The sequence below is a fragment of the Medicago sativa genome, chromosome 2 (genome assembly GCF_051527215.1).
Source record: "Medicago sativa cultivar Bolivia chromosome 2, Bolivia_mono, whole genome shotgun sequence".
NCBI lineage: Eukaryota > Viridiplantae > Streptophyta > Magnoliopsida > Fabales > Fabaceae > Medicago > Medicago sativa.
The window spans coordinates 16,816,040-16,831,843 of NC_140750.1; the positions used below are offsets into that span (position 1 = coordinate 16,816,040).

At 31.0% G+C, this 15,804-nt stretch overlaps 2 protein-coding genes across 2 annotated transcripts; one reads left to right on the forward strand and one right to left on the reverse strand.

The window, feature by feature from the left end:
* Nucleotides 1-2,245: 2,245 nt before the first annotated feature.
* On the reverse strand, nt 2,246-4,537 carry SKIP (chromatin protein family). The gene is made up of 2 exons (XM_085743412.1): nt 4,454-4,537; nt 2,246-4,315 (listed from the first exon to the last, which is right to left on the reverse strand). Exon 2 carries the CDS (start codon nt 4,309-4,311, stop codon nt 2,476-2,478), a length of 1,836 nt encoding a protein of 611 aa, XP_085599538.1. The 5' UTR covers nt 4,312-4,315; nt 4,454-4,537; the 3' UTR covers nt 2,246-2,475.
* Nucleotides 4,538-7,880: 3,343 nt separating this feature from the next.
* LOC146945031 (uncharacterized) lies at nt 7,881-11,103 on the forward strand. The gene is made up of 4 exons (XM_085743428.1): nt 7,881-7,958; nt 9,129-9,977; nt 10,074-10,232; nt 10,641-11,103. Exons 2-4 carry the CDS (start codon nt 9,135-9,137, stop codon nt 10,875-10,877), a joined length of 1,239 nt encoding a protein of 412 aa, XP_085599554.1. The 5' UTR covers nt 7,881-7,958; nt 9,129-9,134; the 3' UTR covers nt 10,878-11,103.
* The last annotated feature ends 4,701 nt before the right edge of the window (nt 11,104-15,804 follow it).

The window sequence follows — 15,804 nt, forward strand, 5'->3', positions numbered from 1 at the left end:
CATCACCTTTTTCAGATTGAAGATCATTGATCAAGTATGTTGAATTTGTCAGAAAAAAAGACGCTGATAGTTCATTCCAAAGTGTTATAACGCAGATTAAAAAGTTTGTCTATTTCAAAAGTGTTATAACGCATATGAAAAGGTTTGTCTATAGAAGCAAATTCAAATGTTTCAGTAGAAAAATATGGAATACCATGAAAAGAAGAGTTATGCCATTCTGTGTTATGACTCAACCAAGGATAAGCCTCTCTAAAATCATTAAAAACATGAAGTGCATCATATGAATGTGATGTTAAAACAATAGAAGGAGCTGATTAAGCTTCTGCTGCTACCCATACACTAAACTTACAGGTGAGATAAAGATAATTAGGTCACAGTGAACATCAAGAAAGACTTTTTTATTGAAATACACATTGGAGCATGAAGATGCCTTGTTGAACGTTGTTCAGTTCAGAAAGACAATAACAAAAGATCAATAAAAGACGACATTATATACCTAATTGAGTATGACCAGCTTAGTTTTAACAAGCAACCAAGACTTCATCTAAAAGCAAAAGTAAATTGCAAAAAAAAAAAAAAAATTATGAAATACATTTGAGTTAAATAAAAAATGATGTATTAGAAAAATAATAGATATCAGAAAATCAAATGGTTTAAGAACTTATTATGTATTAACCTGAAGTTCGAAAACGTATTAAGTATGAACTTGAAATAAATGATGGGGTTTTGGAAATTACCACAGAAGGCACCCAGCAAAACAAGAGAATAGCAATGATGGATGTTTTCAGAAGTAAAACCGAAATCATTTTCTTAACTTGTGACTTGCTAGGAGGCTTTTCCACAGGCTCCTTTTCCTTCTTCAGTTCTTCTTGCTCTTCTTTGAGGTCCATTCCTTATTTGTGTCCCCAGTTTCATCAGTCTTTACCGTATCATTCGGCATAACACTTTCTGAACTGGCAACTCCAGCATTCATGATCAAAAGAACCATTTGAACACAGAAAACTCATGGAGTGACTAGAAGAAAAGAATACAAATCTGATGACAATTAAAGAACAAATGCTTGCATCAGAATGAGGATCAACTGACAGACTGGGTAACGGAAGCTTTAATTGATCCAGTGAAAACATCAAAAGCTTGAGAAAGAGCAATCACAGAGAAGATGCAATGACTCATTCTGTAATTTAGTAAAACACAAAGTTCACAACAAGTTCTACATCAGGCTATTAGTTAAACCTCACGCTAGAACAATTTACTATTTTATTAGACATTACCACAACTCCCTCAAAAAATAGCAGGACTGGAAAAAATTAACTAAAAATATTGGTGCACACTACAGAAGTGATTGACAGGATTATCCACCACCTTTTGAAACACATGACTAGAATTAATAGCAACTTCCTAAACATGAAGGAAAACACCAGCATAAGCATTTTTTACAATTTACCACACCCTAATAGAGCAAAACAACCAATTTTGTACAATATACAGATATGTCATAAATAATCATATGCCTGTACCATCTGACAGGAAGCTTGGATGAAAATGGCATGCAAAGATGATCTAACGTAATTTTCAACTCTAGTGCAGGCTACACTCCACGCAATCATGATGGACTGAAATAATTTTCCCCAAGACTATAAAGTAGTAAAACCACGGTATACAGCAGATGGGGTTGAGCCTTCATGTGCACAAATCTAGAGAAGTTAGCTCAACATGGTTGTCAAGAAAACTACTAAAAATAATATTGTTCCCCATCCTTTTTTGTGGGCATCAAATGTTGTCCTATGGAGGAGTTACTAATACACAGTTCTATCAAATCAAAATACACATCCACTTGAATCCTTGGATCAGGTAATGATTAAACACTTTTTTACACCTCAATTGACAATTTCTCCTTCAATATCATAACTCAAACAGCAATAACAAGCAAGCAAATGGATTATAAAAAGTATTGAAAAAATTGATATAACTCATTAAATAAATTTAAAGCTAACAATTACATTTCATTCTAATAGAGAACCATCAATTAGTATAACATGAAAACAGAAAGACTAGACAACAGTTCCACTCTAGTTTCAACAGCTGTAATATCAATATCCTCTTTACCAGCCATAACAGCCCATTAATGGCATAAATCAAACAGCAATAGCAGAAAGCAAATGTATTATCCGGTAATCAGGCATGAAAAAACTAGATATATCATGGAGTACATTTTAACAGCCGAATTCAAATGGTGGAGATCTACTTTAAAGTTTGAACATTGCATATTGCATTTCACTGAATATAACTCCATGGAAAGATAAATAACATAAAAAGGTTTCAAAACAAAATACAAGTACATTTCACCACTTATAAGGTGGTCCATGGGCGAGGGCAAGAAAAAGAAAGATACATAACTCAACCACATTATCCTTACAATCCACAAAGGCATGCCAACCTAAGCATGATAACAATTAGACTTCAACCCTGATCTACTTAACGACCTCTTTCAAATCCAATGCGAGTCCTGCCGGAACCTCCATCAGAACTATCTCGCATTGAAGATCCGGCACTAGCTCTCATAGTTCCTCCACCACCTACATTTTCCATGGCCTTCTTACCCTTCTTGACCTCTGTCAAGAACTGATCAAGACCAAATGGATCAGCTTCTTCGCTCTCAAACTCAACCGGCCTATCCCTAGGAGGTGCCCTTTCAGAAGTCCCTGTAAATGATTTGTCAGGCTTAAAGCGATCAGTCTTCGTAATCTTCTCCAGCTGCTCGTCTGCATCTCCTCCATAAGCTTCATTATCAACATCCTTCTTCGGCCTGTACAGGGTGGAAAGTGTTGGCTGTGCATTGAACAAGCCTTTATCATACACATTATACTGATCATCAGTGGCAAATCCAGAAGACATTCCTTTATCCTGGTTGAATAGCCTCTCGTCATACATGACCTCTGTCCCTTGCTTGGTAGAAGCCATACCAAGAGCAACTTTCTCACTAATATCACGATCCCTATCTCTAGTAATCTTGCTCTTCTTTCCCATGGCAGCATCCTTAGCTTCTATCCTTCTCTCCTTCTCCCTCTCCTTTCTCCTTTCCATACGAATCTTCTCACGTCCCAGCCGCTCCTCTTTTTCTTCCCGACTCTCCTTGGGATAGTTCTTTTCCCTTTCCCTTTCCCTGTCCCTATCCCCCCTGTGGTCATAATCAACTCTCATATCACCATCATCCACACCACTCCTTTCCGAAACAACGGGAACAGCAGCAGCCGGAGGAGCCACACCAATTCTCTCTGAGCGTGCTTTCTGAGCCAAAGCCCTCAACTCCTGTTCCTTCCTTTCCTTCTCCTTTAAAAGCATCTCCTTCTGCACCTTAGACCTCATAGCTACAGCTTCTCTAGCCTTCTGCTCTGCGACATACAAAGCCTCAGAAAGCTTAGCAAAATTATCATTAATCTGAACCTCTTGAAGCCCTCTCCCATCAGCAGCCAACCGCTTATCAAGAGGAATAGTATAACCCTTGGGATTCTTCCAATTTGAAATACAAGGTGGTATCTTCCAATCCTGCTGATCTTTCACAGTAACAGGCCTTGGAGGCGAATGCATCACCGGCACAGGAGGTGAACCCGAAGCCTTAGGAACCCTCTTATGCTTAAATTTCGGCGGCTCAAGTGGATCCACAGGCATCTCAACCATCCTAATAACCCTCTCCCTCGCACCAGAATTAAATGCCGCATTCTGCTGCGAAGGCTTATACTTTATGTACTTAGAATCCGAATTATGCTTCGGAACATTCTTCGGCTGCGCAGCACTAAGCCTCACATTCACAATCTTCTCAAGAGCCGCCTTTGTTTCCTCCATCGTCTCATCAATCTCACGCTGAGCATCCTCATCCTCCACATCCTCCATTTCATCATCTCCATCATTCTTCAAAATCTTCGGTATCAAATCCTTATGCTGAGTATACACAATCTTCTTAGCATTCTCATTCTGCTTCACAATAGCATCATAAGCAACATTACCATGAGCATCAACCGTAACCGGAAGAATCTTCGAACCCGGCTTTGAATTCTTATTCCTTCCCATATCAAGCGGATACTGTGCCACATGAATCTCCGGAAAAGCTCCACCTTCTCCAAAATCCTCAACCTTTCGTGGAACAAAACCAGATCGTTTCAGATACGGTGGTACAATTTTCGGTGCGATTGCAGCAGATTTCTCCTCTTCCGTTGCAGTGAATCTTTGTTTAAACCACGGATCATTGCTATGATCATAGTATGTTGTTGTGGATGATTTAGGTTCTGGAAGGAGTTCCTTCAGAGCCGCCATGGTTCTGCAACAAAAATCAATTTCGAAAATCAATTTCAAAAAATCAAAAAAAACGAAACCCTAATTTATGGAATCGATAATTGATAAATAACGTCGATTAAAATAAGAATAAATAGAAGCAAATCGGTTGAAGAAAGATTACTAGTGAAAGGCCGAGGACGGTGGCGCGTGGATGAAGATGAGGGTGGCGCGATTTAGGGTTTATTTGCGATTTTGCTTTTCGTTTGAGAGTTTTCAATCTTCAGTGTGTTTTGTTGGGGTTCTGAGATTTTTGTCATTTTTTAATTTCTGATTTTTATATAGATAAATCAATGTCGGTCTTGTAAAAAAATTTATATACACAAAATAAGGATTAACCCGGTTGTTAGTCATACCCGGTTCAATAACATAACCGGTCCATGAACCACATATAAACTCTTTAAATCACTTTTTTTTTTTTTTTATATAAACTAGCAAAAAGACGGGTGAGTGTCATCTTTCCGCTCTTTTTATTGCGCTAAAGTTTGAAAATTATGAACGGTGTTTTTTTTATGAAATTTTGATTTTGATTAAAACTAAAAAAAATATAAATGTTTGTTGTTTTCAAGTTATAAAAAATCAAACTAACCATGATTATATATTTCAACGACACCAACAATAATACAATATAACAAAAAAAATATAATCTAAATTCTTTTTTTAATGACACCAACAACAATTTTATTATAGGAAAAGTTGTTTAAGGGTATAATTGGAATGATAAAAAAAATATAATCTAAATTCTTTTTTTAATGACACCAACAACAATTTTATTATAGGAAAAGTTGTTTAAGGGTATAATTGGAATGATGAAAAAGTAAGTATAAATATAATCATCTAGTTTGTTACACTTTTTGAATGATAAAGGAAAAAAGATAAAAAAAATATATCCATATCGTGTTTGTTCCATTTGTTTTAATATTTAAATTTATTTTTATTTATTTGTTACATGTGTTATTTGTATTGAAAATTGAGGGTATTTTTTGAAAGAAAAATTCAACCCAAAAGTGTTGAAAGGGGTAGTTTTCTTTATATATAGTATAGATTATAAAAAATCAAACTAACCATGATTATATATTTCAATGACACCGACAATAATACAATATAACAGAAAAAATATAATCTAATTTTTTTTAATGACACCAACAACAATTTTATTATCGAAAAAGTTGTTTAAGAGTATAATTGGAATGATGAAAAGGTGAGTATAAATATACTCATCTAGTTTGTTACACTTTTAAAATGATAAAGAAAAAAAATAAAAAAATATATATTCATATCATGTTTGTTACATTTGTTTTAATATTTAAATTTATTCTTATCTATTTGTTACATGTGTTATTTGTATTGAAAATTGAGGGTATTTTTAGAAAGAAAAATCCAACAAAAAGTGCTGGAAGGAGTAGTTTTCTTTATATATAGTATAGATTAAATCCAGGCCATTCCGATAAAATTTAAGATCATATTCAAATATTAAAAATTGACCTCTAATGAAAAAAATAAGATTTTTTAAGCAATAGTAGTCATCTATTTAAGTTGTAAATAACATAATAAAATAGTCATTCTTATAAATTCATTAAAAGTGAGTTTGTATGGGAGAAATTAACTAACTTTTTTTTAAAGAGGAACTAACTAACTTGTGTTGAATTTCACTAACCACTAATTGTTTAATATTAAAATTTGGGTTCATAATAAAAAAGAAATGACAAAAACTTTAAAAGAATCGTCATTTTGTTTAGTGCAAAATAATGGTGGTTGTTGCTTAAAAAAAGAGTTTTTGCTATCTAAATAGTGACAAAACTAGTACTAATATCGGAAAAAATTGTAGCAAATTCAAGGTATATGATAGTTTTTACATTCATAGATAACTCTGAAATGCATATTAAATGATAATGATCTAGTAGTTGTGTGTGTAGTTGAGACATTTATATTTAGTTCAAATTCACTCAAATGTTTGGAATTGAGACATTTATATTTAGTTCAAATTCACTCAAATGTTTGGAATTGAACCTTGAGACTAATTACCCAAGTGCATTCTACATTACCACTAAACTATTACAAGATGCCTATTGATTTTTTTTTATTTCATTATATATACTAACACTTTTTTTTTGAAGAAATATACCAACACTTTTAGGTGCTATATTAAAAAAAATTGAAGCTCCTAAGATTGCGAGGCTCGACGTCGTAGCTCACCTTACACTTGTTAAAAGTCGGGCCTGATTAAATCACATTTTTAACGACTTTTAGTTGATATGTAAAGTTTCAAATTATCTTGTATTTATTAATTTTTTATGTTAATCATTTGGTATCTTAGAAAAAGATTTAGTACTATAGAGTGTTATGTTAAGAAGTAAATAAAATCAAATAACAAATTATTTCATCTAAAAATAAACTTGAATTTTTTCATACAATTTATTTTAGGTGGAGTTCATTAATATTTGAGTTTGGTTGAATGATCTTGAATTTAATTTGTATACATTAACAATGTAAGCTAGAAATCCATTTAATCAAAATATTCACTTCATGATGCCACTTTTTAATATTAGTTCCTAAAATATCTTCATTTTATTTCTTTAATTTTTTGTCAAATAATTTAAGCTAGAAATTCGGCCTCTTGAGATTTACTAAATGAGAATTTTTTATTTAAACCTCAACTTCTACATATTATAACGCCGCTGTCAATTAAACTATGTTCAAGGAGACTCTTTATATTTATCAATTCTTAAATAACTTATATTTTCACTATTCTTAAATAACTTTTGGTCTCTAACTCGAAATTGAGTTTTTCTAAGATTTCAAATAACCCTAAAATTGAGTTTGAAAAGTCATTTTTTTATACAAATAATAATATAAATTCAACACATGAAATTAAGTGCAAGAAAATTATGAAGTATGTTTATGATTTTAGTCTCTCCCAAAATAAATGTTTATCACGTGTCAAACATGAATTAGAAGCTCACATTGATAGAAGATGAGTACTTGAACAACATATAAGAAAGAATACTTTTACATCTAATACTTTAATATTTTAGGTAAAAATATTGTCTTCAAGATCATTGCATGGTTGCTCAAAAGTCTAATGTGATTACTCATTCAAAGTTGTATGACTTCCAAAATATCAACTCATATAATACTAACAATACTAATATTAGCTGTTATGAAAATATTAATTTAGAAAACCTCATAGGAAAAAAAGGCTTCGGAGGCATGGATGTCAAGGATGGTCATTTCTCTTCCCCTAATTGAATTATTCTTAACAACAACATTCTCTTTTAACTACCACTCGTGCATGGATCATGGCCTTCTTCAATTTCTTAGCAACAACATTCTCTTTTAACAACAACATTTTCTAGGTCGTCTCTCGAGTGATTCATGCCACTGCATTCGATTAAAATCATTGACATTTAAAACACATACTAAAAAAAATATTAGTATATATTTGGTAAACGTATGCCTTATTCTTTTTTGAACAAGTAAACGTATGCCTTATAGCTAGCATATGCAAAGGCACTTATATATTTTGGTATATAAATATGTGTTTCAAGCTTAACACTTCTATCTATAGTTTAGTAGTTGATACTCTTCCTACTAATTACACTTGCACATTTCTCTTCCAAGTATTTGAGGTACGTTTCTTTTGGTCCAATATATATAAATAATTAAATATAGCGACTCTAGTGAAAATAAAACTTTGTTATTGTGATTAATAGAAATATATAGCTCAGTTGGCAAGGAAATTTCTTTTGTCCCCGTGAACATAGCTCAGTTGGTAGGGACATACATTGTTATAGGGGCCGGGGTTCGAACCCTGGACACCCCACTTATTCATCTTGAAAAAAGTGAATTCTAGCCACTAGACTACTTGACCCAAAAAATAATATCTAATTACAATCGTTAAATTTTAATTAATGTTTCATATTACTATATTATCTCTTTTTTTTTCCTAATAAAGTGAATTGATCACTTCATATATTTATTGTGAAGAGGAGTCAATTCTATGATCCATATTATATGCAGTTGCAACACTATGACGGCATGCGGTCACACATATTCTCAATCGTCTCGATTATGATCGGACGACTTAGATTTTAGGGTTAATTATGTTTCTAGTCCCTATAAAATAGCGACCTTGTAAGTTTAGTCCCTACTTAATTTTAATAACATTTTTAGTCCCTATAAAAAAAATTTACTTATAATTTTAGTCCCTGCTAAAACAAAGTTTGATTAATTATCCTTAAACTCTTCAATTTTTGAACGATTTTTTTGAGACAAGATTAGAACACTATGAAAGGTTCGTTTACTAAAATTTAGAATTTTCTGACATGAAATGAATTAAATATGAATTTTTTAAAATGACAAAAGTTAAAGATAAAAAGTAATAAAATCTGGATGTAGAAATCAAATTTTGCAATAATTTTTTGCGGACGAACTTTTAGTAATGTTCTAAACATGTCTGCAAAAAATTGTTCAAAAATTTAAGAGTTTAAGCATAAATTAAACAAATTTGAATTGAGTAGGGACTAATACTCAGTGCAGAAAAACAAAATTAGAGACTAAAAATGCTATTAAAATTAAGTAGGGACTAAACTTACAAGGTCACTATTTTATAGGGACTAGAAACATAATTAACCCTAGATTTTAATCCGCTACAAAACATTGATTGTCTTATCTTGATTAGATGATCGAGTTGTATGTGACTTCATGCACTAACCACAATGCATAATGCTTTCTTTAAATTAAATTTTAGATCAACAACTTAATTGCTTTTAATTGATTATTATTGCTACTAATTACAGATCAACATGAGGTTTTTATCTCAAGATTGGATGCTTTCATGGGCAATCTTAGTGCTAGTGTTGGTGTCATGTACACCATGCTTATTAGCTACCAACAGAAATACCAAAAACAATGTTAAATCAGCGGTTTTTATGTCACCTAAGATTGAATTAAGTCCAGGATCAATTTCAAACAAATTCTATTATGATGTTGAATTTCCAAAGGGTCATATTGCACTCAAAAGTTTTAATGCTGAACTAGTAGATGAATATGGGAATTCTGTACCTCTCCAAGAAACTTATCTTCACCATTGGATTGTTCTAAAATACCAACAACCTAAAAATGTGACAAACAATAACCAAACAGATATTATTATGGTGAGAAATAATGGATTATGCCAAGATGATATTCTTGGACAATACTATGGCCTTGGAGCTGAAACTAGAGGCACTGATACATATATCCCTGACCCTTATGGAGTAGAAATTGGAAATCCTTCACAAATTCCTAAAGGGTATGATGAAAAATGGATGATCAATGTCCATGCAATTGATACAAGGGGTGTGGAAGATAGAATGGGGTGTATTGAATGTAGATGTGACCTATATAATGTTACAATAAATGCATTAAGTGGAAAACCTTTAAGTCCAAATTACAAAGGAGGTTTAGGATGTTGTCCTGATAATGGTCAATGTAGATTGAGGAAAGGGTTTTTGGGCACTAAACATGTCCTTTACCTAAAGTACACAATTATGTGGGTTGATTGGGATGATTTTGTGGTGCCAGTTAAGATTTACTTACTTGATGTGACTGATGCTTTAAAAATATCATATAATCCCAATGGAATGAGCATCAAACATAATTGCAAGGTAAGTGAAATCTCAATGAAGTATATGTGAAAAACATTATTTGGCACATTTGTTACAGTTTTTTTTCATATAACACTCATTGTGCTTGATATATAGGTTGAATATCAAGTTAAACCTTGCACCAAAAGCCATGGGAATGGTAGTGGTTGTGTTGATATCAAGAGAACAAGTGTCCCAATAAAAGCTGGTGGTTATATAATCTACAGTGCTGGTCATCAACATGTAGGTGCGATTAGATCAACCCTATATGGACAGGTATGTCATGAACTAATTACAATGATTCTTTTACATTTCAATTCTACTCTCCAGTCGCATGAATCACACATAATAGTGATATAGAACAATCTAATATTCAATATTGTTTTATAACTAAATATACTTGATCATATTCTTTAAACCAATGTTTTAAAAAATTAAACCAAATTAGCATATTTAATTGAGAGCCGACCAATTCGTCCATTGGTTTGATCTTATTTGTTTTGCAGTCTAGTTGAACCAAATTCAACCGGTGTTCCGTGGTTGGTACTTGGTTCGATTGATTTTCATTTTTTTTATATATTTTTTACCTTTTTAATTCCTTTCTACTTTTTAATATTGACTTACATGTTCGATCTCTAGTCCGATTTTTAAAAGTTAAAACTTTGGTTGTGGCATTAATGTTAGGATGGGAGGGTTATATGCAACTCAATCCCAAAATATGGAACTGGAATGGAAGCAGGAAATGAGAAAGGGTATCTTGTAGGAATGTCAACTTGCTACCCTAAACCAGGTTCTATCAAGATATTTGATGGTGAAATTTTAACAATAGCAATTGTCTACAACAACAGCATAATGCACACCGGTGTAATGGGACATTTCTATTTCTTGGTCGCAGAAAAACTACCACACCATCATATGTGACATTTAATCTTGCTTAAGATCATGTTAAAAGTGGATTAAGGACTGTTTTGTTTGTCTAAATAAGTGAATTTGTTATGATGAATAAGTGGTCAGAATGAGATGTTGTAATGGCAATTAGTATTATATCTTGTTGTACTAGTAATTGCAACTTTAGGATAAATCTTGTGTTCTGTCTGACCTCATTGCTAATGAAACAATCAGTGTAATACATTTATATTTTCAGTCATTTGGTTCTATATGTTGATGATACTTTATACTTTGTAAAAGTTTATACTAAGCATATTGATAAGTTATTTCAAAGATAAAAGATGTTGATTCTATTTCTTCTCCTTTATACGGCGCCAAACATATGAAGATAGCATTTCTCAATGTGCAGCAAGAGTTGAAGTTTCCAAAACATACTTCATATACATGTCTTATTTCTCAATGCAATATATAGAATAGAAATTATGAATGCCACTAAAAAATATAGAAATTATGAACAATAGACATGTAAAAAAATATTCATGTGAATATATCACTACTTGAAAAATTAAAATAAGAGACAAATTAATATGGAAAATAGAGATGAATATGCTTCTCTTATTTGCTTATATGTCGCCAAGTTATTAGAGACCTTCATAATGGTTGACAACAGAAGACAAATTTTTTTTTGAAGAAGTTAAACTTGATGAAAGTTTTAGATTTTTAGCCATAGATCACTAGATACAAATTATAGCATATCATCAATAACAAAGAAAGAACAAGAGATTGTGTACCTTTGAATTAGGTTGATGAGGATAACCGTAGACAACGCCGACAACTATGAGAGGGGTAACTACCCTCGTTCCGTCTAGCTCTAGGTTTTCACCAATATTCAGAATAATTAACCGTCTAATGGGATGACGTTTAAATAGCTATACGGCTGAGGGCAGGGACCTCTCATTGGGCTTATCTAAATGGTCCAACCCATCACAGTCCATTTAGTTACAAAAGCCCAATCACTCAAATTCATCATATAATTAGTGCTTAACACAATAGACCATAATTTATATTATGACACCGACTTATAATAATTGATTATTGTCAATCCATAATTGATTAATTAAATAATTAATCCAACAATCTCCCACTTGGATGACAATACTCAATTACTGAAAGAATAAAAAATTCACTTGTCATAAAGAATTTAAAATTTAAAATTACATGTATGGTCAAAGCACTAATCATTCAAAAGAGAAGTAAGCTTTAATGCTGCAGAAATTGAATCCGATAGGGAAAACAAATCATACAGATCAAAGACTCACTTTTCTAACAAATGATGAATCTATAGTGACACGTTTGAATTAAAAAAGAATATGTCACTAAAGAATAGCCCAAGCATTTTAAAAAATGCTGTAACAAACTCCCACTAACCCAAAATAACATAGACTTAATCAAAACATTATGAGTTACAATACTCATATATATATAAGTCTGTGGTTAGTGGTTCTGCCAATGAGTTTTCAATATTACAGAAGTTGTATATCCACATAGGTACACGAATAGTAATTACTTATAGGGATAGCCTATTAAGAGTGTAATTACATATAGTCAAAATCAATAAATGTTCTACGACATTCAATTAATCCAAGTTTTACAAAAATGTGACTATGAAAATCCATAAAAGCAAAATAGGAAATTCAATAATCCCAAAATTGGATTAACATAGACACTTAGTTTAAAGAAAAAGATGTGGATTAATGTGGCCACTAGAATGTCAATAACAAAAGAACATTTATGATTATCTCAAATTATAAGTACCACAAGAACACAATATCATACTCGATAGGAGTATTGATATTATACATTGTACTTACTGTTTATGACTTCAAAAATGTGGAATGTTGGTAAAACAGAAGCACAATGTATATTTGCATGCCAAGAAGTTATTGTGCATATTCCAACAAGATTGACTTAAGCATCCAATTATGATGCTCATTGAGATCGATAGAATTTTAACATATATCTCAATATAATAGAATGAGACTAAAGTTTAAAGTCTCTTAAGTTATGCCATATTTTATAGTGTGCACAAGAGTATATGGCGATAACGGCAATAATATTGTGTACACATTTCTCTTGATCTCACATATATATATAAACAAGAGCGAGATTTCTCATTTGAGCTCATAATATATAATATTGTGTACACACTCCCACTGATCCCACATATATATAAACAAGAGTAAGTGGGGTTCTCATTAGTGATCACTGATACAAAATATTATAATAATGTAATATTCAACAGTGGGATACTCAATTACTAGTGCAAGATTATCAACATAAGTGATTATATAATTTTAGCCAATAGAGTTTTATGAACTCAACCACATATTTTGCACATGAGCATAGCAGAATTATTAACACAAGTGGTAACTCAAGAATAATATGAAACCCCCATAAATACATATTTTATCAATGGCAGATTTTATCAAGAAATGGGTTTCGTAGTTAACCACATATTCTGCATTTAGAATTAAGGAGAACGTAAATTTTCATTTAAGAATTTTATAACACAAGATCTCCTTTTCACAATTAAAATTCCACAGAATTTTATAAACATAGTAACCGTTATATGACAGAGTATGATGATTATATAAAAAATTTATCATCATATGAGTGAGATGAGTCTCTAAAAAAAGATATAAGGCTCTGTTCACAATTTTAATAACTCACTCAAAACTCAAATGCTACAATTATACTTACACAAATTTGAGAAACAATTAGGTTACAGGCAGCGGAAATACACAAGACTTATATTTTATTATTATTGAGGATATAAGAGAAAATAGTCATAAGCTTCCATAAGTATTAAAGAATAGCAATAGCATAAATAATATCCTCAATATAAGTCTCTACAAAAATTTCATATCTAAAATATGAAAAACAAATAAATATATTTGTTTATGAGATATAGTAAGTTGACATGTAGAATTTTTCTCACTTATTGAAGAATGATATTTTCTCCACTTGGTGGAGAATGATAGTTAAACTATCTTACCCACAAAAGGATGATTATGTTAAGTAATGTCATACCGATAGGGTATGTCCATCACGTTACACAATACATAGCAATAATTCTCCCACTTGATAGAGAATAGACAATGATAGTTGAATTAAAAAGGTTTGAAAGATATTTTATTTAAAATATTCAACTATTTCTCTATCACAAAATGATATGTTAAGTAACGTCACACCGATAGGGTATGTCCGTCTCTCACATAACAAGGGATAGTAGCAATCCGATATATTTATATATATATATATATATATATATATATATATATATATATAAATCACATTTAGGTAGAAATTTAATTCAAAATGTAATAATATTGGATTGCAAAATTTATACAATTTTCTTCATGTCTTTTAACAAAGTAACTTACTTATATTAATCTCATTCAAGGATCTTAACGATAATAAGTAAGAACTATATCATCACAATGTACCATTCTTATGTCTTACAAAATTTAAACATTGATAGAGTATTCTAATTATAATTGACATAAGTATAAACATTTTAGGTACATTGAATAATAACAATTATATTAATAACAACACACCGATAGGGTATGACTGTTACCAATATAATGCTAATCTATTTAACAAAATTTGCATAATTGTACCCACGATAGGTGAGATTACAATTATACAAATAAATAATATGATACAATAATATCATGCATACACAATTATACTTAAATTTACTCAACTTCGGTCATATTCAAATGATAGAAAAATGTGCTTAACAATATTTTAAATTAGCACATCATAAATATGACTTTAGAATTTCTTTTATATAAAGTAGTATAATAACAAAAGTTGTTATTTGGAATAGAAGTGTGTCAAATAGTTTTCTAATTTATCCAGAAAAGAACTCTTAGAATAAAATTTTCAATACTCCCACTATAAATTAGAAATAACACAAATACAAAATGGAGCATTATAGTAAGAAAATAGTATATAACAACAGAGTTCTGTTTAGAATATTCTGAAAAAGGATTTCACTTCTATATAGATATCATAATTGCTCAACAAAAGAGAAGAAAGACTAAATTTCTTCATATATGCAATAATAAGCAATAAGTCACAAGAGGATAAAATAATTAAATCACAACATACCTCGGAGAGTGTGACATTCATCCTTATACTTAGAGCCAATGATTGTTGATGACTTAACGAGAATATCTTATAATATAGTCATCTCAAAATATTCATCAATGGAGAATAAGCAATTGTAAATAAACATATGTGAGACTCTAATTATAAATCAATATGATTTATATAAGAATTCAGATGTAAGGATGATAAATATTTTCAAAATTGCCTCAATTCTTAATAAGTTGTTCTGATAATAGTTAACAGATAAACAACAAAGAGGCTTACAAATTTTAATTCATCATTAGACTTTTAGCAAAAAAAAATGCAACCACGCCTCATTCATAGTTCGACATAATTGTGATCCAAATATTTAATTACGACAAGACACATAATTAGATAGTTAATGGTGTTTGTCACAAAATTTAGAGTAATAAATTAAGGGTCTAGATTAGAGAGTATAGCAGAAAACATAATGTATATTAAAGAGAAATATATCAATTTTAGATTCAATTAATATAAATGACATATATAATATACAACTTACTATACTCCTTTTGAAAACAAAATATTATTAAGACCCTTTAAATCAATTTGTGACAAGAATCAGGCACAAGTGTCTAAGTTCAAATATGTCGCCAAAAGAATGATCAATTAGTGAACTTTGGATTTTTATGCTAAGACGATATGAATTAAAGAATATATTAAATTCAATATATTTGGCATTAGAATTAATAAAATTGAACCTTCTAAAAATTCACAATAGTTTAAGCTCAAATATTGAGAATACATGATTTGAAATAAA

Coding starts and splice junctions, on each gene's coding strand:
- LOC146945031 (XM_085743428.1), top strand. CDS start 9,135: ATGAGGTTTTTATCTCAAGATTGGATGCTTTCATGGGCAATCTTAGTG. Junction 9,978..10,073: donor GCATCAAACATAATTGCAAG/GTAAGTGAAATC, acceptor CTTGATATATAG/GTTGAATATCAAGTTAAACC. Junction 10,233..10,640: donor GATCAACCCTATATGGACAG/GTATGTCATGAA, acceptor CATTAATGTTAG/GATGGGAGGGTTATATGCAA.
- SKIP (XM_085743412.1), bottom strand. CDS start 4,311: ATGGCGGCTCTGAAGGAACTCCTTCCAGAACCTAAATCATCCACAACA.